This window comes from Arachis hypogaea, chromosome 18, assembly GCF_003086295.3.
Source record: "Arachis hypogaea cultivar Tifrunner chromosome 18, arahy.Tifrunner.gnm2.J5K5, whole genome shotgun sequence".
Lineage (NCBI taxonomy): Eukaryota > Viridiplantae > Streptophyta > Magnoliopsida > Fabales > Fabaceae > Arachis > Arachis hypogaea.
The window spans coordinates 14,115,998-14,139,401 of NC_092053.1; the positions used below are offsets into that span (position 1 = coordinate 14,115,998).

The following is a 23,404-nucleotide window of genomic DNA, read 5'->3' on the forward strand; positions in this document are numbered from 1 at the left end:
GGAACTTCAGAAATACACCCAAAAGATTACAGAAATACACACAAAGGTTTACAAAAATACACCCAAACGGTTACAGAAACTCACCCAAAAGATTACAAAAATACACCCAAAGGATTTAAGAAATACACCCAAAGGATTTAAGAAATACACCTAAAATTCGTTGAAGTACACCTTATGCATAATTCAGAACTCTTCCTCTTTCTCCTCCTCATCTTCTGTTGCTTCTTCATCTTCATTTTCTTATTTTATATTCTCATAATTCTTTTTGGGAGGAAAAAATCAAACAAAGAAGAAAAAAAATACCTAATGTTGCAAAATCAAAAGAAGAATGAGGAGAAACACAACGATGAAGATGAAACACTTCAAAAATGATTTCAGAGATTGATGTCAAAAAATAATGAAAATCGAGAATAACGAAGAAAGAGAACATAGAGAAAAGCACGTAAATGAAGAAGGAGAAAGAGAAGGTAAGAAATTCGAAAAAGGAAACAAATTCCTTTCAAAAATTAAAAATCTGTTAGAGGCGCGTTTGAGCGTAATATCAATTAGAGGACTTGTAAGACTTGTATAGGAGAATCACTTGTATGTAGAGATTAATCCGTTTTAAAATTATCCTTCGGATTCAAATACCCTTTTTTACCAACCTTTCTGCAACAACCCTCTTCTCCCTCGTCGGCATTGTCGCCACCTTCTAATTCTATTCTTCGTGCCCACGATGTCCTTGCTTTGATTCACACTCAATACTACGCACCACATTCCTTCTCTCCCTGTCCAATAATATCCCATCTCCAATTAGATTCAAACACAAAACCCTAGAGTGTCAAATTCTGATTTTCCAAGAGGGAAAAGAGGAAGAGGAACAACATGTCGTGGGCAATGAGATTCTCGGACTTCTTCTCAGCCGCAATATAATGCTGGAGATAATTCTCTCCCATTCCCTACAATCGTTCCACCCAGCAGAGGCAATCTGATTTTTGTTGCAACTCGACGGTTACCTCTGCCAGCCAGACCTACAGAACCGCTTCTCTTTCCGCAAGGCCTCTTCATTCCGCAATGACGAGCAATGTCGTCCCAACAACCGCACCCTAACCACCGTCTGCGACCCTTCCCTCATCCATATCGCCTTAACCCTCGACCTTGTGTACCTCTGTGGCTCTATCGCCGCCGTCCACTCCATCAAACTCCCTCTCCATCTCCATTGCTCTCTTGCTCAACGACAAGCACATCGAAAGAAGCAGTAAGGAGGTCGCAGTATTGAATAGTGTCTTTCTCTCCTCCTCCTTTTCTTTTTCTTTTTCCATTTTTTCTCTCTCTTTCGGGTGACAACTTCTCTCTCTTTCTTTTTTTTTTATTATTTTATAATTTTTTATTAGAGGTCATTAGGTCCAAAATTTTAAGATTCGGGTAAAAATAATAATTTTAAAATTAAGTTGAACACTAAAGACGAATTTAAATGTAAAATAAAGTTGATAACGAATAAAATTTTCAGCCAAAATTATAGGAACCAAAATCGTAAAATAGGTCGAAATTTTTCAACACCAACACAACCGACGAATATTTATCAAGGTTGTGGCTGTCTGTAAAATTAAGTTTTCGATGCCTTCTCTAGCAGTAATAATTACAATTTTTCAGTAGTAAATTCACGTACGAATCAAATTATATTTTAAACTATGACACCCTAACTAATAAATTCTAGGTGTTAAACGCTAGCAATATTCTAGAATTTGATCAAGTCTAGTAAAGTATTAATAATACCAATATTTTTTATATATTCACAATATAAAATTAATTTTTAGATTATTTTTTAATAATTTAGTCTTTTTTCTAAAAATATATTTTAAAAATATAATAATAAAAAAATTAATTTAAAAAAGAATATTTTTTAATAAAAATATTTTTTTAATAATCTTAAACATATATATCAAGAACACACACACATATATATATATATATATTAACAAGATTTTTTTTTAAATAATAAATTAAAATAAACAATTTTTACTAAAATAACAATACAATTGAATGTCCATATCTGTAAATTAAATTCATTCTAGAATTTCAAGATTCCGATCTCAATCAAATAATGCAGCGAATTGCGTTTCAAACAGAAAAGTTGCGCGCTGACTGGTCAACGACAACGAGACCAAATAGTCCCCTCAAAGTTAATTATTAAAAGAAAAATATTAAAAAATTATTAAAATTTATTATTTTTAATTATTATTTTTAATATCAATCTAATTTATTTAATTTAATAATTTAATAATATATTTTAACTTTTATTTTTAAATATTAATAATTAATTAATAATTAATTAATAATTATAAATAAAATAATATTATATATCTAAATTTTTTTGTTAATTAAATTTAATTAAATTAATCAAACATAATAAAATTAATTATAATTATTTTTATTTTAAATTTTATTATTTAATTTGAATAAATTAAATTTATAAAAAAATTTAAATATATAATATAATTTTTAAAATAATAAATTTTAATGATCTTCTAACTTTTCTTATATTAAAAACAACAAATTACCTGTCCAATTTTTACATGATTTATCAAAAATTATATTATCATGCGTAGTAAGGCTTCTACCAGCGACTTATTGTATGTCTTTATTGTTGGTATCCATCTTTAATTGCGTGAAAATTGAGAACTAATAATAGCATATATATATATATATATCCCCATGCATTCTTGCTCTCTTTCTCCCCACTTTTTAACCGTGATTAATTTTATTGGAAAAAAGGGTACTTGTTTCGTCTAATAATGATGATGATGATAGTGATGATGTGTAGGTTATGCGTAATAGCTTATAAGAAGTAGCTAATAAAAAGAGGGTATGGTTACAAATTTAATTTTAATATATTAAGAGTGTAAAATTATTTTATATTTATATTTAATTATATAATATTATATTAATAAAAATAATTATTTTTATATTAACTGTGTAACTAATTATTTCATGTCTTATATTAATTTTGCATGTGAGTAGTGTTTTTTTAATATAAAAAGAAATGCAATTAACGGTTGGGATTTAATATATGATAAACTTATAAAATTGTTAGTTTAATTAAGTAAGACAAATAGTAAATTTTTCAACCACAAATAATATAAGGATATGGATATCGATACTATTTTGATTAGAGCATATTAATTTGAATATTTATTTTCTTTTAAAAGTTGAAACACTATCACTTAAGTAGTCGCCATCCACGTGCACAACAATCATATAATGAGTAGTTCTAGAATATTATATAGCATTAATCAATATATAATATTGGAAAATTTATTGGATGCTCTGAGAATAAATAAATGTATTTTTTTGTGTTTAAATAAATAAATGTATTTGTTCTCTGTATGTTTATTTATTATGTTGTTACTATGAGGTTAGTTTATATTTTATTAATGTTTTTAAAATTTAAATTAAAAATAATAATGAACTCATAATACTGATATAAAAAATAATTAATTTAACAAAATATTAGCTTACAATCAGAACATCTGGACTGCGTTTGTTTCTGAGAACAGAATAGGATAAGACATTAAGAATAGAACAGGATAAAACATTGATGGATTAGAGACATAAAATTTTATGTTTTTGTATTTTGTTTGGTGATAAACTAGAACAAATTATAAAAATCCAATTTATTTTCATTTTTTTCATTCAAAATATTTGAGATGAAAAATATAATAATAAAAAATATCATTATAAAAAATCAACAAGAATAATGAAAAAAAAAAAGTTGTGTCTCTTGTTAGTGTCTTTGTATCCTTTCTGTTAGGATAGACACAAAATACACTAATTTAGTATCTCTGGACACATTGTCTCTGTTTATGTCTCTTCTATCAAACACGATTTTGTGTCTTTGTGTCCCTGTTTCAGTGTCATGTCTCTGTAAACAAACGCAATTCTAAAAAACTATTTCTCATCATAATATTTTGCCTTCAATTTAACATCCTTTTCCAAGTCAAATTGCTTTTGATTTATATGCCATATTCATGATCCCCTTTCTTGTATTATTTCATTTATTTGTAGCTTTTCTATTTCGAGAGGGACTTCATGGTCCCGTTTTGTTTCATATAGAATATCTTGGTATGTAGTCAAAGTTATTAATCAAGTTGTTTAATTGTTGTCTTCCGCATAGAATGAGTACGCCTGTTACCAATAATGTGCCAACCATATACTAAAATGAATGGTAAAAGTTGTATAAATAGAGTTATGTATATAAAAAGAAAAAAAGAATAATAATCCGTATTGCATAACTAAACGGAGAAAACAAATACGGAGTAATATTGTAATAAACCATGGTTTTAAATTACAAGCCACTTGTTGAATCATGTAATTGTGATACATCTTATCTATGAGTATTTAATCTGACTCTATTCGATCGAGTAGAATTATCAATTTGATCTACAATAAATAGAGTAGGATACAAATAGAATTTTTGTGCGGATCGGTACGGTGCAGATTAAGTTTCAATCAAATTCAATTTTACCCTTATATATCTTTTCATATTATATACTTATATAAAAATATGAGGCCTGCTACACATACAAGTATTTTTGACTTACAAATTATACAAGTTGGCCCAAGTTTAAGAAAAAAATACGGGCACCACTCCTTTAAATTGAGAGTCCAACGCACGCGCTTTACAACAGTTCATTATGCCGCACTCTTCCTCTTCTTCCTCAATCAAACCCAAATCGTCAAGATTCAAGCGACATTCAAAATAAACTACGATTCTGCGAAGAGTAGAAGAAATCAAGAAGAAAAGATACAAATCTCTATAAAAAATCACCAGAAAAAACGAAGAAACATTATTCAAGGTACTGTTTTACTGTTCTTCTAGGTTTTTTTTTTTAGATTGTCTCTTCTATGTATGTGCCTCATCCTTAACCAGCAAAACGTTAAAAGATTTCAAGAAGAAATATACTATCTCTCCCTGATATTGGGTGTATTTCTTAAATCCTTTGGGTGTATTTCTATAATCCTTTGGGTGTATTTCTGTAATCGTTTGGGTGTATTTCTGAAGTTCCATTATCTTCAAAATAATTTCAAAACTTGATATCAGAAACCGTGAAAATTGAAAAAAAAAAACAGAAGGAGATCAAAGGCAAAGAGAGAATCAGAGAACGCATGAAGGAGATCGAACAAATTTGGCAAAAAATTCGAAAAAGAAAACGAAATCTTTTGAAAAATAGAAGTTATATATTCACGCATTAATTGATTTTGATTGATTTAAAAGTTTGTTAAAAAGGCCCGTAATATAAGCAGTGCGTTTATGGGGTTTCGTTCTCTTCAGACTTGTAAAGCTTGTAGGCGCAAAACACTTGTATGTAGAGATTAATCCTAAAAATATATTTTAAGTGGATATTGAACTAAAGATCTCTCATTAAATGCAAAAGATTCTTAGCCACTAAAAGAAGATCATTAATTGATAATTTAATAACTTTTTTTACATAAAAATGTTATATTTTAAATTATCATCAAATTATATAATAACATTATATTTTTTTTGTAACCCACGGGTATGATCGAATACCCGCAGTTAAGAACAAATAGGGTTAGGATTAAGATATTCTTAACCCACGAATAAAATAAGATTGAATTTATATAAAAATCTCAATTCACTAATAAAATTAGGATTAGCTTTAAACCCTACTCTACCCATTTTTACCCCTAATGCTATATAGGATACATATTCACTTTAAATTTTTAGAATGTCACAACATCATTGCAGTAAATAGGTTGTACCAACTACCAAGGCTTTATGAACTTACTAAGGTTTGTTAAGTAATAAATAGATTTATAATTTTAAGTTGTACAAACAAACTTGTCCCTCTCCCTCCAAATTAAACAATCTCAGTGACAGCAGGTGACAATACTTGATAATAATTGAAATTGCATCAACTACTGCAACTATTTCTGTATATGGTTTATGAAACTACAATTTAACATCCAATAATAAAAATTAAAAGTGAATGGTTAAAATGGTCTTGTAAAGTTTTACTCTATATACCAACTAGTCCCCCAAATTTTGTAATATTAATCATATTCATTTTTACCTTATTTTTTGTATATGCTGCGTTATTTTCGTTCATTTAATTTGTAAATTTATCGTTTCTAAGTTGTAGCCGTTTTAAATCTCTGGTAAAAATATTTGTGGCATGAAATTTTTAAAACATCACGGTCACTTTAAAAGAAATTGAATATTTTCTTTTTACATTATATTATTTTTTATTTCCCCAATCCCCATTTCTTTCAATTTATATTTTATTCAAGTGTAGGGTTTTTTTTTAAAGGAATACACTTTGGGAAAATAATTAAAATCATTAAAATTTTATGAGGATTCCTAGTTTATGTTAAAATTACATTATAAATTTGTGAGAGGTTTAAAAATTTACAATATATTTAAAATATTACTGCAGTTTTTATTAAGAATTTAAAATTTCTACAAATTTAAAATTCCTTTAGAAGTGACAATACTATTTTCGAAATCACGAGTATTCCACCTATCCCTACTCAGTCAAGGCGAATTTTGACGGTCGGAAATAAGGACAGAATTTTGGACATAATAGAATAGAGTCAAATTTAGAGAATACTCGCCCTGATATATATATTTAATATTATATTATTTTTAAGCTTTAGTTTAATATATGTTATGTATATAATTATGATTATATAAAATTTAAAATTTAATTTTATTGATTTTAATAATTAATAGAAACGGATAAAAGTGAGATAAATATCCACAGAAGCGAATTAAAGTATAAATTTTTACTATTTATAAATAACAATGGGACAAATTTTATATAAACTATTATAAGATGGAATAGAATTGAGTAGGACAAAAATTTATCTCTATATATCTATCCTGTTGTCAATCCCACCCCTTCCTTATGTGAGTAAAAAATAAGAATATAGACAAAAAAAATTAACTAGCAACAAATATGATTAGCGTTAGAAAATTTTAAAGATTAATTTGATCGAGTGAAAACTTAAAAAGCCAATTTAACTAACAAACAAAATTTGAAGGACCATTTTAACACTTTACTTTTCAATAAAAGGAAAAAGGACCCACAACATGCAATGGATTTCCCTCCTAAAAAAATTGATAGTAGTTTTCTTATTAGTAGGATAATTCAAATATGTTTTAATGCTTTTTTAAGTACCTAAAAAGATATTTATAATTAAAATATGCATTCTGAATATGATAAAAATATATATATATATATATATATATATATATATATATATATATATATATATATATATATATATATATATATCGCAACAAGAATATGATAAGATTGTTTATTCTAAAAATTTACTTGATAAATAGAGATACATATAAATAATGATATATCTAAAAAAAATATATGCATTTTAAAAAGAGATTAAATCTAGTATTCAATTTATGTTTAATTTGTTAGAGATATAATTATTTGCATGTCTCATCTTATTAATTTAAACTTTTAAAAAAAAGAGTATCATGATATAATATGAGAACTTATATGATTAAGATGTCTAATATTCGATCATTGTTATTTTCAAAAAAAATAATAATATAAGATAAATAAAAAAATTATATAAAAAATTTATACAAATCCAAAAAAAAAACTCTTGTATAAGAGAATATGTTAGAGATATAATTATTTTTATGATTTTTTTATTCATTTAAACTTTAAAAAAAATTAATTTTCATGATAATATATGAGATTTATAAAAGACAATTTTTTTTCATTTTATCATTAAGGATCTACCATGTCAAATTGTCTGCTAATGTGATCGAATAGCACATACTGTTTATATATGAGAATTAATCTCTATACATACATTATTAACAATTGACCAAATCAGTTCATTCATATAAAATATAGGTTAAACATATAAAATATATGTTAAATTAAATTAAATAATATATATTTATATATAAATATATTATTACGTATTTAATAACTAATTTTTTACATGCACGTAGATTTTTATCTCAGAATAAGATAACATAGTTTAATTTTTGTATTGATCATCTTTTTCTTTTGAGTTATTTGAAATGAAGTAATAAAACTATTAATAATAAGGGTGTTGATTTAATTAGTGGTAGATGCTCACTACACTATAGTAGTCTAAGAAAGAATCAATATTCCACTCTTGAAAAGAGACTTTTGAGGAGTAAACTTGTCTATTTTCAAAAGAAGATAGTTTCTTTTGTATTTCCTTCACATTTTACAAATGTTCTTATACATACTATTTGTGTCATATAGATACATAGTACAAAAGTTATTTTGACACTAAATATCTTTAGTAAAAGATTATTTATGATATAAATTAAAGCAAGTATACATGGACGACTACTCTCTATGTATGGGGAATTATCTTCCCATTTCATAGACACCTATTAGCATTAAGTCCCAAAATATATGAGATTAACTTTACATTAAATCATTAATTTAATGAACTTAATTTTTACATGCTGTTCAGTATAAATTTTCATAGAATAATTACTTATATATTATTACATTAATAAAAATACTTAATTTTTAAATTTATTATTTAAAATATAATCTAAATACATAAATCTAATTAGATAATCATGTATATAAAATTATTTATACTGTATTAAAATTAAACTCTATAATAATATACACTTTTCTCTCTTTGTATTTGATATTTAGATTTTATTATTAGAAATGTCATTAATTTGGATAAAAGAAAAATTAATCGCTTTCAGTATCAAATTTTCTATTTACAGAATTCAAATTTGAGATCAATCACGGCCATGTTTTAGTGTTTTATAACTAAACCAACTATCCATGCATTATTGGTACTTGTTAAATATATTTTTGTAAATATATATATATATATATATATATATATATATATATATATTTTGGTTTCTCACAGTATTTTTCAGTCTGACAGGTGTCGGCTAATAAATTGTTACATACATAAGACAGGATTTGAACTTCTGAGTCCTAACACTTATTTAAACAGACTAATGAACTAACTATTAGACCAAGCTAACTTAATTATAAATATTGTTATATGAATGTTAGTTCAAGTTTGATGCTAAACAAAGTTCTTAATTTTTTTAATTTCAATTCGAATTTTTTTCAGTTAAAGTTCTTAAATGTAAGTTAAAGAAAGATAAACTAAAAGAAAAAAAAAATTTGTAGTGGCTAAAGATGATACACAAATAGACTTTTTTTAATTTTTTATCAAAAATATTATGTGTACATTAAAATTAGTCACTAAAATCAATTATAGATATATTTGTGTATAAATATATGTATTATTTAATTTATTTTTTTTATGTCTATTTATATTTTAATATATATTTTATAGTAATTGATTTTGGTGACTGATTTTGGCCTGGTGCACACATAATATAGTTGTTTTTATATATACATATACATGCCCGACGAAAAATGCAGTATTTATTATTTGTGATCTTTTTTTGTTTTTTATTTTTAATTATAATATTTTCATAATTTATTTTCGTTCTTACTTCAAATTTAAAACTTTTATTTTGTTCAACTTTTTCTTCGATTGAAATTTATATTAAGACCATGATTATCTTCAAGAATTTGAGTCCAAATGTGAGATTGGGAATGAGACGCACGCACGACTTGGATAAGGACGGGTCCTCTTTGAATACATAAAAACTAAATAAATAAATTAAAAATTTTAATCGAAAATCATAACATCACACACTTAGTTTGCAACTATAAATAGCACCCTCTATATATGTTTGTTACATTCAAGTTTTCCTTCTCAGTTTATCATAACAAAAACCCTCATCACCTATATATCCCTACACTATTCCAAGCATCAATCCATGGCTTCCTTTAGCCAAAGCCTTTATGTTTTAGCTTTGTTCGTCATCCTTGCTTTATGGAACTCTCGGGTAACAATGTCTCGCAAGCTTGTTGAGCTGGAGGCATGGTCACCCGAGAGACACGAGCAATGGATGGTAGAACATGGGAAGTATTACAAAGATGTTGCTGAAAAAGAAAAACGTTACCAAATATTCAAAGAAAACGTTGAGTTCATTGAGTCATTCAATGCTAATAATAAGAACTTAACTTTCAAACTTGGTGTTAATCAATTTGCTGACCAAACCTTTGAAGAATTTAAGGCTTCATCACTTAATGGTAAAAAGGGGTCACTTGGTTTATTGGGCATGGAAGAAATTGAAACACCTTTTAAGTATGAAAATGTCACAGACATTCCTGAAACTATGGACTGGAGGAAAAGAGGTGCTGTTACTCCAATCAAGGACCAGAAAGATTGTGGTATGTAATTACCATATATAATTGTATTTTTCATGTTTATTTCTATTATTATTTCAGGTTAAGGAATTTCCGTGCGTGTAGTATATCATGATGAACTGAGTTTCATATTTTCATCTAAATATTAGATGTTTTTGCATGTAACATTTTTGAGACGATAATTTTGTATTACTAATATAAAATAATTGTATATATAATAATAATAATAATAATAATAATAATAATAATAATAATAATAATAATAATAAAAATAAAAATAAAATTTAATTTGATATTTGGATATTCTTTAAACACATTTAATATGCATTTTTTATGTATTGTAAAAACATATAGCTATTTATTTTCAATTTGAATGTTTTAAAAATAATGTTGAAAACTAAAAATGATGAAAAATTGTTTATTTTTTGGTACATAGATGAAATATAATTTTAAAACATACACATTTTTTTGTTATATGTATATCATATTAATGTATTAGTAGGCACTAATATACCTATTAATCTAATTATTTTTATAAATTAAGTATGTACAGTAATAACAAATGTACGAGCTAGATTAGTTAAGACACTAATATGTAAAAATTTAATTACGAAATTATTTAATAATTAAAAAAATTTAACTAAAAATAAGTAAATAACTATAACTTGAATAATTAATAAATATTAAATAAAAAAAAATTCTGATTTTTCTTTTTGACTCTCTAACATTATGGAATTAATTATTTGCTAACGTAACGTTGATATTTGTTCTTCCTTTTTTAACCAACACTATAGGTAGCTGTTGGGCTTTTGCAGCCGTGGCTACAGTAGAAGGTATCCACCAAATTAGCACAGGAAAATTAGAATCCCTCTCAGAGCAAGAACTAGTAGATTGTGTTAGAGGAAAATCTGGTGGATGTAGTGGCGGTTTCGTGGAAGATGCGTTCAAATTCATAGCTAAAAAAGGAGGGATTGCAAGTGAAGCAAAATACCCTTACAAACATGTTGATAGGACTTGCAATTCTAAGAAGAAGGAACCTGTAGCCTCTATCAAGGGCTACGAAAATGTTCCTAAAAACAATGAAAAGGCGCTCCTCAAAGCCGTCGCGAACCAACCGGTCGGAGTTGACATTGAAGCCGGCCAAAAGGCTTTCCAGTTCTACTCCGGCGGGGTTTTCGCCGGAAAATGTGGAACTAAGACCGACCATGCTGTTGCCGTAGTTGGTTACGGTTCAACCGAAGATGGTACTAAGTATTGGATAGTAAAAAATTCATGGGGCAAAAATTGGGGCGAAAATGGTTACATGAGGATGAAGAGAGACATAAAATCTAACAAGGGTTTATGTGGTCTTGCGATTAATCCTCTTTATCCAGTCGCTTTTGCTTAATTAATTAAGTACTCTAGTTCATGCATGCATGATGTGATAATAATAATTATAAATAAAAATAAAGGGTTAATTGTTATTATTATATGCATATGCATGCTCTTAATTTAAGCTTCTCGTGTGTTTTTGTAAGTACTGGTGCTATGTATGAAAAATAATCTTATTCTCAATCATATAAAGAAATGGTCCTTGGTATATATGCCATATATTCAATGCTTTTGTTTCCTCTTAGATTCTAGCATTATTATTGTAATATATATATGCCATAGTCTTTGATAATGACATTTTTTTATAAAGATGAATGCTATATCAGTATATCCTAAGTATTCTTAGCTAAAAGGAATAAAAGGACAATAAAGAGCTTAATCATATGAAGGAACAATCAACAATGTACAAACAGATTCATGTTCAGTAGCCAAGCGAAGCTTATTCCATTCCCGTTATTTTTTTAAGAATTTGTTTTTTTTTTTTCCTTCTACATTTGTTATATCTAACAATAAAAATAATTGATAAAAAATGAAAAAATTATTTTTCATACCTGTTCCGGCCTAGCCCAGCTGGCCCAATGCTCGAGTCCGAGCGGCCGGTCGATCCGATGGGTTGACAAAACCCGAACCGATGAACGATCCAAATATCCCTCCACGAGGCACCTGACAGCTGGAGAAGGAAACTTCCTGAAAGGTGGGACTACCCATGAGAGATCCACTCCAATACAGATTATACAAAGGGAGAGCCCTACCCCTCCTAGAGGTATGACACCTATCCCTTATTTTTTCTGCCACCTTTTACAGATTCTGACTTGAGCGTCGGAGTCTCTTTTGCAGATGGCTTTCCCCCACGTCGCACCGACCAGTTTGGAAGATCCTCGAGCCCTTCTCCTCTCCCCACCACGTCAGTTCGTGAGATCCCATCACCCGAGAACGATTCGGATCTAGATCCCCTGTCAATTCAGAGTATTCAGCACCCCCAACCTGTTCAGGAACCGAACAACCGAACAATACCATAAAAAATATACAAAAGACTGTAAAGAGTATATAATTAATAACGCTTTTTGAGAGTAGTTTTTGTTGGTGTCGTTGGACCAACTTAAATAAAACTTGAATAAAAAATATTTGGATGTGTAGCATAGCCCAAAAAATAATTCATTATCATGTCATATATGACTTTAATTTAATAAAATTGTGACGGAAGTTAAAGTTAGTTTATAAACCAACTAACACATGATATAATTTGTAGGTTGATTTCAGAACCTAAATTTTAAATTCCTCCAATTTTTTCGCTGACTTCACCAATAGAGCCTCCATCTTCATGCGGGTGCTGAATTCAACACTCTCACTTTGTGTTGATGGGGATCACAAAACCTCCATCTTCACACGTGTAAGGAAATAGTGAGAATGTTGAAGATTTTTATAATTTATACTTTATATATGTATTATTTTTTTATAATTTTACTTTTAAAAATTTTTACTCTTAAACGTTAAAGAATTTTGACACGTTAGAGACAAAAGGTACAATTTATACTTTATTGTATATGTATTATTTTTTTCTTTTTCGTAAGTTTATGTACAAGTCATTTTATAAAAATTTCATGATGAGTAAAATTATAAAAAAAATAAATTTATTTAAAATAAAAGTAATGTGATTAAATTTAATTTACTTAGATGTGGTTAAAAATAATTGAATAACGATATACCGTAAAAAATTGATATTATTGAAAGATAAAATTAAAATTTATTTTTATGTATCGTTTTTGTCCCTGACATTTTTGTCTTATTTAAGTTCCTAACGTTTCAAAATCGTCTCAACTTTATCCCACCGCCAATTCTGTTAATAGATCCCAAACGGTAGGACAACATTGAGCCAATTTTAAAACGTTAGGGATTTAAAGCCGTTGCAGACGGAGATCAATTAGCAACAGGGAATCAACATGGAACCACAGAAGACAAGCGGCGGCGTCGGCCGAAGGCAAGACCCATACGCCAGAGAGTGAACCTCTTGAAATCGAGGTGGAGGAAGCGTCGCCGATCACTGGAGCACTTGAATCCAGTATAGAGGAAAGATTACATGTGACCAAGGAGGAGCAGAGATGACTGCAGAACCAGAGCGATGGAGAACAGACCGCGTTAAAACTTTTTCTACCAATCCCAATCTTGCTTCAAGGGTGCACGAACTGCAGTGACGAAGGAGATGGTATTAGGCGTTGGGTGGAGTGGGGTTTTCAGGTCTCTGTTTGTGTTGGACTGGGTGACTGGCCTTGACAAAAAAAAAAAAAAAAATTAACATTTTAATTTTTATTAAATAACATTAATACTAAAAAAATTTTGGTCTTTTTAAAATTTATCTTAAACATAATATTTTAATTTTTTAATATTAAATTCAAATTTTTAAATTTAAATATATTTAAACAACATTAATATTAAAAATATATTTTTATCTTTTTAATTAAACTTTAAATGGATATTTTGAAAGTTTAAACTAAATCTTCAACAGGAATAATTTTATCTTTTTTACATTCAAACATAATTTATTTTATTTTTTAAAAATCAAACAACTTTAATCTAGTCAATGAGTTATAGTTCAAATGGCATAGTCTTTCCATACTCATATAAGAAGTTGTAGGTTTAAATCTCCCTATCTTTGAAAAAAAAAAAAACAACTCTAATTCCCAAAAAAATATTTTATCTTTTTGCAATTAATTAAAACATATTATACTTTTTTTTTTTCAAATTCACTATAAAGAAGTATTTTGTCTTTTTAACTTTCTAAAGTTTTTAATTTTTTTTTGTTAAGAAGTTTTTAATTTTTGTTTCTATTATAATTTTGTAAAGATCCAATAGCAATTTAAAAATAAAATAAGCCTAAAACAGGCCCAAATAAAAATAAAAAAATAACATTAGCCCAAACATTATTTAAACTATTACCCAAAAAAAATATTATTTAAACTACAAAATCGTAACTTATTCTTAACTTTTTAAGAGGAGTTTTAAAACTACAAACACATTAATTATAATCTCTAAAATATATTTTTAATAAAATAATAATTATAATTATTATTGAGTTTTTTTTTATGACTTACTATTAGAAATTTAACATATTCTTCTATTGGTATATAAGTTATTAAAATTATTGAATTCGTTTATAAATTTTAATTAATTAATAATTTTTTTTATTTATTTTAATTAGTTATTTGATATTATAATTTATCTCATAAAACTTGTCTTATATATTACTTTTTTTTTCATCTATAGCATCATAATTTTAAAAATTAACTATATTATAACATACCATTTAATTAGGATATATATATAAATATATATTAAGAATAAAATTAATATTTTTTAAAGCGTTATTTTAAATTAATTTGTCAAAAATACTTCAAAAGAAAAAAGAGATATTAAAAACAAATTTAGATGCATTGAGGTACTGTATACATTTTTTTTTTTAGATTTTATTGGAGATGTTTATTTTAGGTTATTAGTTGAATGTAATTTTAGATTTTTATAATTAAAACTAAATTTAAAAATAATTTTAAGTAAGTAATCACAAATCAAAGAGTAGAATAGTGTTACATTATCGCCAGATTCATAATTAGAGTTGTTGCTTCTAATGTTTAATCCATAAAGTTAGGGTATAATCGGATGGGCTTAGGTTGAGTTTGGAAAAAATTAAGAACTGAACTCATTAAATTTGATCATTTTAAAATATATCTTTTATTCTTATTTTTCTTCGTTGTAATTTTTTTTTTTTAGAAATCTAATTCTAATTGGTATTCAAATCAATGCCAACTGATATGATCGTTTTGGATTTAATCACAAAAATATATTTATCCTATCTATTTTAAAACGATCAAATTTAATCAATTCAGTTCTCAATTTCTTTCAAACTCAACCCAAACCAATCCTATTACACCCTAATTTCATGGATTAAATATTAGAAGCAACAACTCTAGTTACGAATATGATAATAATGTAACATTATTCTGCTCCTTGAATTGTGATTACTTACTTAAAATTATTTTTAAATTTAGTTTTAACTATAAAAATCTAAAATTACATTTAACAAATAATCTAAAATAAACATCTTCAATAAAATCTTAAAAAAAATTTATACAGTATCTCAACGAATCTAAATTTGTTTTTAATATCTCCTTTTTCTTTTGAAATATCTTTTGACAAATTAATTTAAAATAACACTTAAAAAAATATTAATTCTATTCCTAATATATATTTATATATATCCTAATTAAATGGTACATTATAATATAGTTAATTTTTAAAATTATGATGCTATAGATGAAAAAAAAAAGTAGTATATAAGACAAATTTTAGAGACTTTTTTTAAAAATAAATAATTTTACCAATTTATATTTATATTGTAAACGAGATATATGAAAATAAAAAAAAATACACGTATCTTGTTTACACTGTAAACGAGATACGTGCAACATTATCTTATAAACGAGATACGTGTAAAATGATCTCGTTTTTATTTATAAATAATTAAATATAATTTTTGAAAATAATAAAAAATATTAATAATTTAAATTAGACCAAACTCAAAAAAATGGAATGTTTCAAATAATAGAGAAGATGAACAATTTTAAATAATAGAGAAAATAAACCGTCTATTTTAAATAATAGAAAAGATGGACACGTTAACACGTCTAAGCGCACCATTAAACTGCCCACTATTAACACGATTATTTTTTTTTTAACTACTCACTCGTAAAACTATTATTTTTTCCACTCACTCACTTCCATCACTGATGGTTTTTTATTAGGATTTGCACTAAATCAATTCAAATAATATTTTAAATTTTTAACTGAGATATAATTTTTAACTGACAAAATTTTTAAATTTTTCAAGTACTCTCTTGAGTATTAATTTTTAAATTTAAATTATATATATTTCAAATTTCGTTTATCACATGAGAATATATAAAAATTTGAAATATAATTTAAATATACTTGATTTATTTGATGACACATTTAATGAATGTCACAATTGTATTGGCATAAAATATAGAATTTTTTCTACTTAGTTTGTTACAACGTTTAGTCCAATTTAAATTATTAATATTTTTTATTATTTTCAAAAGTTATATTTAATTATTTATAAATACATATATCTCGTTTACATTATAAACGAGATAATTTTTTATGTGTAAACAAGATATATAAAAATTAAAAAAATACACATCTCTCGTTTACACTGTAAACGAGATAAATAAATGTGGTGTAAATTGATAAATACGCTACAAATTATTTATTTTGGTAACTAAAATAATTAAATTATTTATTTAAAAAAATTTCAAATTTTATGAGATAAATTATAATATCAAATAAATAATTAAAATAAATAAAAATAAAATTTATTAATTAATTAAAATTTATAAACAAATTTAATAATTTTAATAACTTATATACGATAGAATATATTAAATTTTCAATAGTAAGTCATCAAAATAAAAAACTCAGGAATAATCATAATTGCCATTTTATTAAAAATATATTTTACAAGCCTGCTATACATACAAGCCTTTTTGAGTTACAAGTTCTACAAGTTTGCCCGAACCCAACAAAAACGACGCGCACCACACTCCCCACACTCGAACGTAAAAACCACGCACCTTACTCAAACGTTTCGTTTTTCCAAAACGCACTCATAATGAAAAACTCTTCCTCTTCTTCCTCAATCAATACCCAAACTCTCGAGATTCAAGCCAAGTTCGAAACAAAACAAAGTTCTGAAGAAACCGTCCAACTCTTGGCAAAAAGTAGAAGAAATCAAGAAGGAATCATTTAAATCTCCATCAAAAAATACCAAAAAGAACGAACAAACATCATACAAGGTACTGTTTTACTGTTCTTCTAGGTTTTTCACATTTCTGTTTCTGATTTCGAAATCGAAGCACTATATCGTCAGTATTTCTCTCTCTGTTTCACTGTTCTTGGTTTAGATATCATATTACTGTTCTGATGAAACTGTTCTTCGTTTACCCTATTTTACGTACTTCTAGTGAATGTTTTAACGTATATTTTGACCTGTTTTGGTACATATTTTGTGCATGTTTACATGTTTTTTAAATAGATTTATGCATGTTTACATGAAAGACTCTTCCACTTCTAAATAATTTTTGGGTGTATTGCGGATTTTTTGGTGTATATGGCGGATTTTTGGGTGTATATGTCGGACTTGGAATGCGACTGTTGCTTCTAGTGGTATTTTAAACTTAAATATCTTTCTGAACTCATATAATGTCATGTAATCCAAAAAAATGTAGAGGCGTATGGGACTGATATATATATTAGGATTATTGAAGTCTAACTGGTACTGTTCTAATTGTACTTGACCTTATAGTGTCATTTTATACATATTTTGTTGAGTTAGATATGATTTTGAATTCATTTAATTTCGTTTAATTGAAAAAATAAAATATTTATAGGACTGAATTTGGGTGCATGTGGCTGATATTTGGGTGTGTCTAACTGATATTTGGGTGTATATCTCTGATATTTGGGTTTATTTTTTTATCTAATGACAGTATCTCTTTTTCATTGCAGTAAAATTGTAAAAATGGCAATCAAGAACCAAAGTGAAAAAAATACAATGTAAGTACAAATATATGTCTTAGAACAAATCAATTTTTCCGAATACAAATATATGTTATTTAAATGACTCTAATTTTACTTTTTTTACAGCAAACCAAAGACTTGAATTGTGCCACCAGATTATTAAGTGAAAATTTTAAAAATATGAGCGAGGCAAAGAAAGCGGTTGTTCGGAAATTAGGTTTTGGTGGACTGATGCACATCCCGCCATTGAGGGTGCATCACAAACTATTAAAGGAGTTGGCTAACTCCTTTAAATTAGGGAAAAACACACTCGAAACAAGTTACGGTTCCTTTAAAGTTATCCCCTGATACTAGATCCCTAAAACCCTAAACCCCTAAACCCTAAAACTCTAAACTCTAAACCCTCACTACAAGATAACCAGGATTTTGCTACGCTTTTAAAGCGTGACGAAAAGTGGAAAAAAGCGTTGCGATAGCTTTTCGCTATGTTTTTTGAGCAACCGGCACGCTTTTGAAAGGATCACATCTGCTAGCGTGCCGGTTGCTCTATCGCCACGTTTTTGGTGACCTATGACCACGTTTTTTTGTCGCCACGCTTTTATCTATTGCCACACTTTTAAGAGTGGCCATATGCAAGAAGATATGACTACACTTTTAAAGCGTGCCAATAACTAGATACAGCTATGCTTTTGAAACGTGACAACAACGAAAGATATGGCTACGCTTTTAAAGGGTGCCAATAGTTAGAGATATGGCTACGCTTTTAAAAGTGGCAATAGTGAGATATGGCGACGGTACAGCAGGAGCTGCTGCCTAGTAAAGGGACTGAATTGGAAAGGTTTTTTGTTCTTTGATCCATTCCCTTGCGCTTGAACTAAGGGGATTGATGTCACTAGGCTTAATGGAATAGGTTCCAAAGGCTATCTAGAGTCGAGTAAGTCCTAAAGGATATCGCATAGCAAGCCTCCCTTTCCACGCTTTAAAAGCGTGGCGATAGCGAGATATGACCACGCTTTTAAACCCTAAAGCGTGGTACCAAGGAAGGTTTCTGATGATGACAAGCTTGTTGAGTATGATGCTTTGTTGCTTGATCGATTCCTTGACATTCTTCGGGATTTGCATGGTGAAGATATCAGGCAAACGGTAATTCACCTCAATTTTCTATCAAGGACTTTACTTTTGGTTTAATTTTAGCTGATTTCTTAAAACCCCATTTCGAATTTCATGGAAAGATTAATCCTTGTTGGTGTTTGGACGTTTCCCTTTTGATTTGTATGGTAGTGTGTCCCTGGATTTGAGAAATTTTCACTTTTCCAATCTTTAGTTGACTATACAGTTTTCAAATTACTCTGTAGATTTTTGCTCTGTGTCACTATCATGGTAGTACTTCAATGTTTCAGCTGCATTTACTCGTAATTTTTCTTCAATTGTAGCAATTGGAATGCAACAGAAACGTTAATCTAGAACCAGGGGCCTTTACTCTTTTTTATTTTGTTTTAGAGTCATAAGTAAATGCAAACTCTTAAGTAAATAAATTCAGTTCCACTTTGATATGATGCACAAAATCTGCTCCTTTTTTTCTTTCCTGGTAATATTTTGATCTATTGACTCTAGAAAAGAGGGGAGAAGTTTAATATGCACAAGTACTCTCAAACATGTTACATACTAAGGATTGTCACTGACTCAAAAAGGGGAACCAAATATTCCGCTTTGTTTTGTAATTTTTTCTTTTTGTTATTTTCCTGTTGTGGCTTATAGTTTCAACAATTTGATGCTTAATAGGTTCAAGATTGTTATGAGCTTTCAGCTGAGTATGAAGGGAAGCATAAGACTGAGAAGTTGGAGGAACTTGGGAATATGCTAACTGGTCTTGATGCTGGGGATTCTATTGTCATTGCCAAATCATTTTCCCACATGCTTAATTTGGCTAACTTGGCAGAAGAAGTCCAAATTGCCTACCGAAGAAGGATTAAGCTATTAAAGAAGGGCGATTTTGCTGATGAGAACTCTGCCATCACTGAATCTGACATTGAAGAAACCTTCAAGAGGCTTGTGACTGAACTGAAGAAGTTCCCACAGGAAGTGTTTGATGCTTTGAAGAACCAAACTGTAGATTTGGTCCTAACTGCTCATCCCACTCAGTCCATTCGTCGATCTCTGCTGCAAAAGCATGGAAGGTTTGTCACTGGACTCAGGAATAATTATAGTCCATTAACTGCGAATTTATCGTTTCAATTCACCAGAATCTGGAAATCATTGATCTCATTGGTAATCATTGTCCTCTTTTTTCAGGATAAGGAACTGTCTGACACAGTTGTATGCGAAAGACATAACACCGGATGATAAGCAGGAACTTGATGAGGCTCTCCAAAGAGAGGTGCATTCTTGATTCTGTGTACTGTTGTGCATTTGGGTTTCTTTTCTTATTTATTGTCAGCTGTGTATGATTTCTATTACCATTTCCCTTTGATATGTCAGTAAATTTTATGGTTTCAAATTTGTGGTTACATATATGTGGCTATGTTTATGGTAAAGCAATGGCTCTAAAGATGTTTCTCTCATGCAGATTCAAGCTGCATTTCGCACAGATGAAATTCGAAGTAGTCCTCCAACACCACAAGATGAGATGAGGGCAGGAATGAGCTACTTTCATGAGACAATATGGAAAGGTGTACCAAAGTTTTTGCGCCGTGTTGATACAGCTCTGAAGAACACCGGAATAAATGAGCGTGTCCCATACAATGCCCCTCTTATTCAATTCTCTTCTTGGATGGGAGGAGATCGTGATGGTACCTTACTTTTTTTCCCAAAAATTAGCACACAAACTTATTTCTCGTTAAATCTCAAACTTAATAATCTTTAAAATATTCATGTGGCATGGATTTAAAATATCTTCACCTCGTCCATGATGCTTCGCTATTTCTTTGTTTGTTTTTCTTGAGTTTTGATTCTCAGCTTCATATGTATAATGTCCATTACAGGTAACCCTAGGGTATCCCCTGAAGTTACAAGGGATGTGTGTTTGCTGGCTAGAATGATGGCTGCTAATTTATACTTCTCTCAGATAGAAGATCTCATGTTTGAGGTATCAAATATGCTGCTATTATAACAATGTATTTGGTATGTAATAATTTTGTGAAAGCATTAAAAGCATGATTCTTAAATTATTGATTCTATCTGCATTTTTAGCTGTCTATGTGGCACTGCAATGATGAGCTTCGTGTTCGTGCTGATGAACTCCATGTGTCCTCAAGGAGAGATGCAAAACATTACATTGGTATGTTCTACTTTTCTCTGAACTGCATAATGAACTATTGAAATCTTCATTGGAATCTACAAAACTGAACTGTTCACACCTATTGATTCATTTATAGTTGAATACTTGGCAAGTAAAATTCAGTTGCTCTTGAATGTCATTCATTGTAATAATTTCTTCATTCCTTCAGAATTTTGGAAGCAGATTCCTCCAAATGAGCCATATCGTGTTATTCTTGGTGATGTGAGGGACAAACTATACAATACACGCAAACGTGCTCGCTAGTTATTAGCCAATGGAACCTCTGACATCCCCGAAGAGACAACCTTCACAAATGTTGAGCAGGTATTGTCCTCAGAACAGCCCTATAAACTGCAATCACCTTATGGTCTGTAGTCACATACTGAGTTCCTTCTTTACCGTGGTACTTTCTAATTTTTGTGGACACTTATAATTACCTATATCATACATATTCTTTAGGTTTATCCACGGTGGTTTTGGAGCAGTAAATATTTATGTTGCTCCTTAAAATTGATTTCTTACGTTTTTTATTTCATTCTTTGCAGGAGCTTTGCTTACACAGTCCCTTTACAGGGCCACTTCTCTTCCTGTTGATGCAGTAGATGTCTAGAATCTCCAAACCACTCAAGTTTCCATAATTTTCTCATCATTAAATGGGGCACCATTGTAAGTAAAATTAAAGAAAACCCAGATGTAACTTAGTGTACGTAGTTCTAGGCACCCTTTTCTCTATGAAAATCACTTCGAACTTGACATGTTATGAAAAAGAGTCAGATGTAAATCATACACAGATTAACACAATCACATTAATATAAGCAAAATCTTCCCCTTGTGTTGCAACTCCATCTCCTAGTTAGAGGTACCTACTTATGAGATGCTATTGTTGTGAAATGCTTTCTTGTATGCTTGGTTCATAAAATGCTCTATTTGATATAATACAAGTTCTTATACATTCATAATTTTCTTCTTTCTTGTTAGTTTTTAATTTTCCCTAGTGTGAGTTGTATGCATACCTTATCCAGAATGTAGGGGAAAAATATCTTAGATTTTTATATATGCATGCACAAAGGTAGCTTGACCAACACCTACCTACTATTCTCCATTTTGATGGATAACGCCAAAGATCAGATGACCCCTCTGACAAATATTGTGGGGCAGTTTCAAAGGACAAAGCAACAAATTTGCGTGATGCTTGTTCACCCTTCTACAAAATATGAACACACAAACATAACAACGGCCATGTAGTTTTGCTGCTGCATATAACTAGTGGCCAACTTGGTAGGGTATATATACATACACATATTAATATAATAGGAAGGTCTAAGGTATAAATAGGTTAGGTCCCTATCCATTAAATGGCCACTTTATAAATGAGCCATCTAACTATTTTTTATATCAAAATTAGACATAAATATGAATACAATAAAGAAAAATACAGCAAAATGTAACACTGGTGATGAAGGAGGTTCAAACTCTCAATTTAGATCTTAAAGAAAAAGACATCTGAATGAGACAAGTCAAGATTATTTATAGAAGTAACTATGTATAACACATCAGCAACAATGAAAAATAATGTGATGGCGCACTGTTATTCTTGGATGATTATCTGTTGTCATTAATGCACACGCTGGAGAGGCAGGGTATGGTGTCCACCATTTTTACCACTAAAAGACTTCAATATGGCATGGCATTATAGGATAAGAGGAAGATATAAAAGGTTACGGCCATGTACACGAATGAAAGAAGAAATGCATCATAATTTATACACGTAGACAAATACTTTTATAATTCAACTTTAAAATAATGGCACTTTACAAGTGAATTGAACGGTAAATATAATAGAGATTAGGCAGTCGCTAGTTGGAAAACAAAAAGCAAAAGCTACGTA

The 23,404-nt window shown here is 28.7% G+C and overlaps 2 protein-coding genes across 2 annotated transcripts; both read left to right on the forward strand.

The window, feature by feature from the left end:
- Positions 1-9,766: 9,766 nt before the first annotated feature.
- LOC112773299 (senescence-specific cysteine protease SAG39) lies at positions 9,767-11,861 on the forward strand. The gene is made up of 2 exons (XM_025818380.2): positions 9,767-10,304; positions 11,075-11,861. The coding sequence occupies exons 1-2, from the start codon at positions 9,848-9,850 to the stop codon at positions 11,665-11,667; spliced, it is 1,050 nt and encodes a 349-aa protein (XP_025674165.1). The 5' UTR covers positions 9,767-9,847; the 3' UTR covers positions 11,668-11,861.
- Positions 11,862-19,035: 7,174 nt separating this feature from the next.
- Positions 19,036-22,475, forward strand: LOC112769599 (phosphoenolpyruvate carboxylase 2-like). Its single transcript, XM_072225657.1, has 8 exons — positions 19,036-19,382; positions 20,022-20,416; positions 20,532-20,616; positions 20,806-21,028; positions 21,221-21,324; positions 21,429-21,516; positions 21,686-21,840; positions 22,062-22,475. Exons 2-7 carry the CDS (start codon positions 20,097-20,099, stop codon positions 21,778-21,780), a joined length of 915 nt encoding a protein of 304 aa, XP_072081758.1. The 5' UTR covers positions 19,036-19,382; positions 20,022-20,096; the 3' UTR covers positions 21,781-21,840; positions 22,062-22,475.
- The last annotated feature ends 929 nt before the right edge of the window (positions 22,476-23,404 follow it).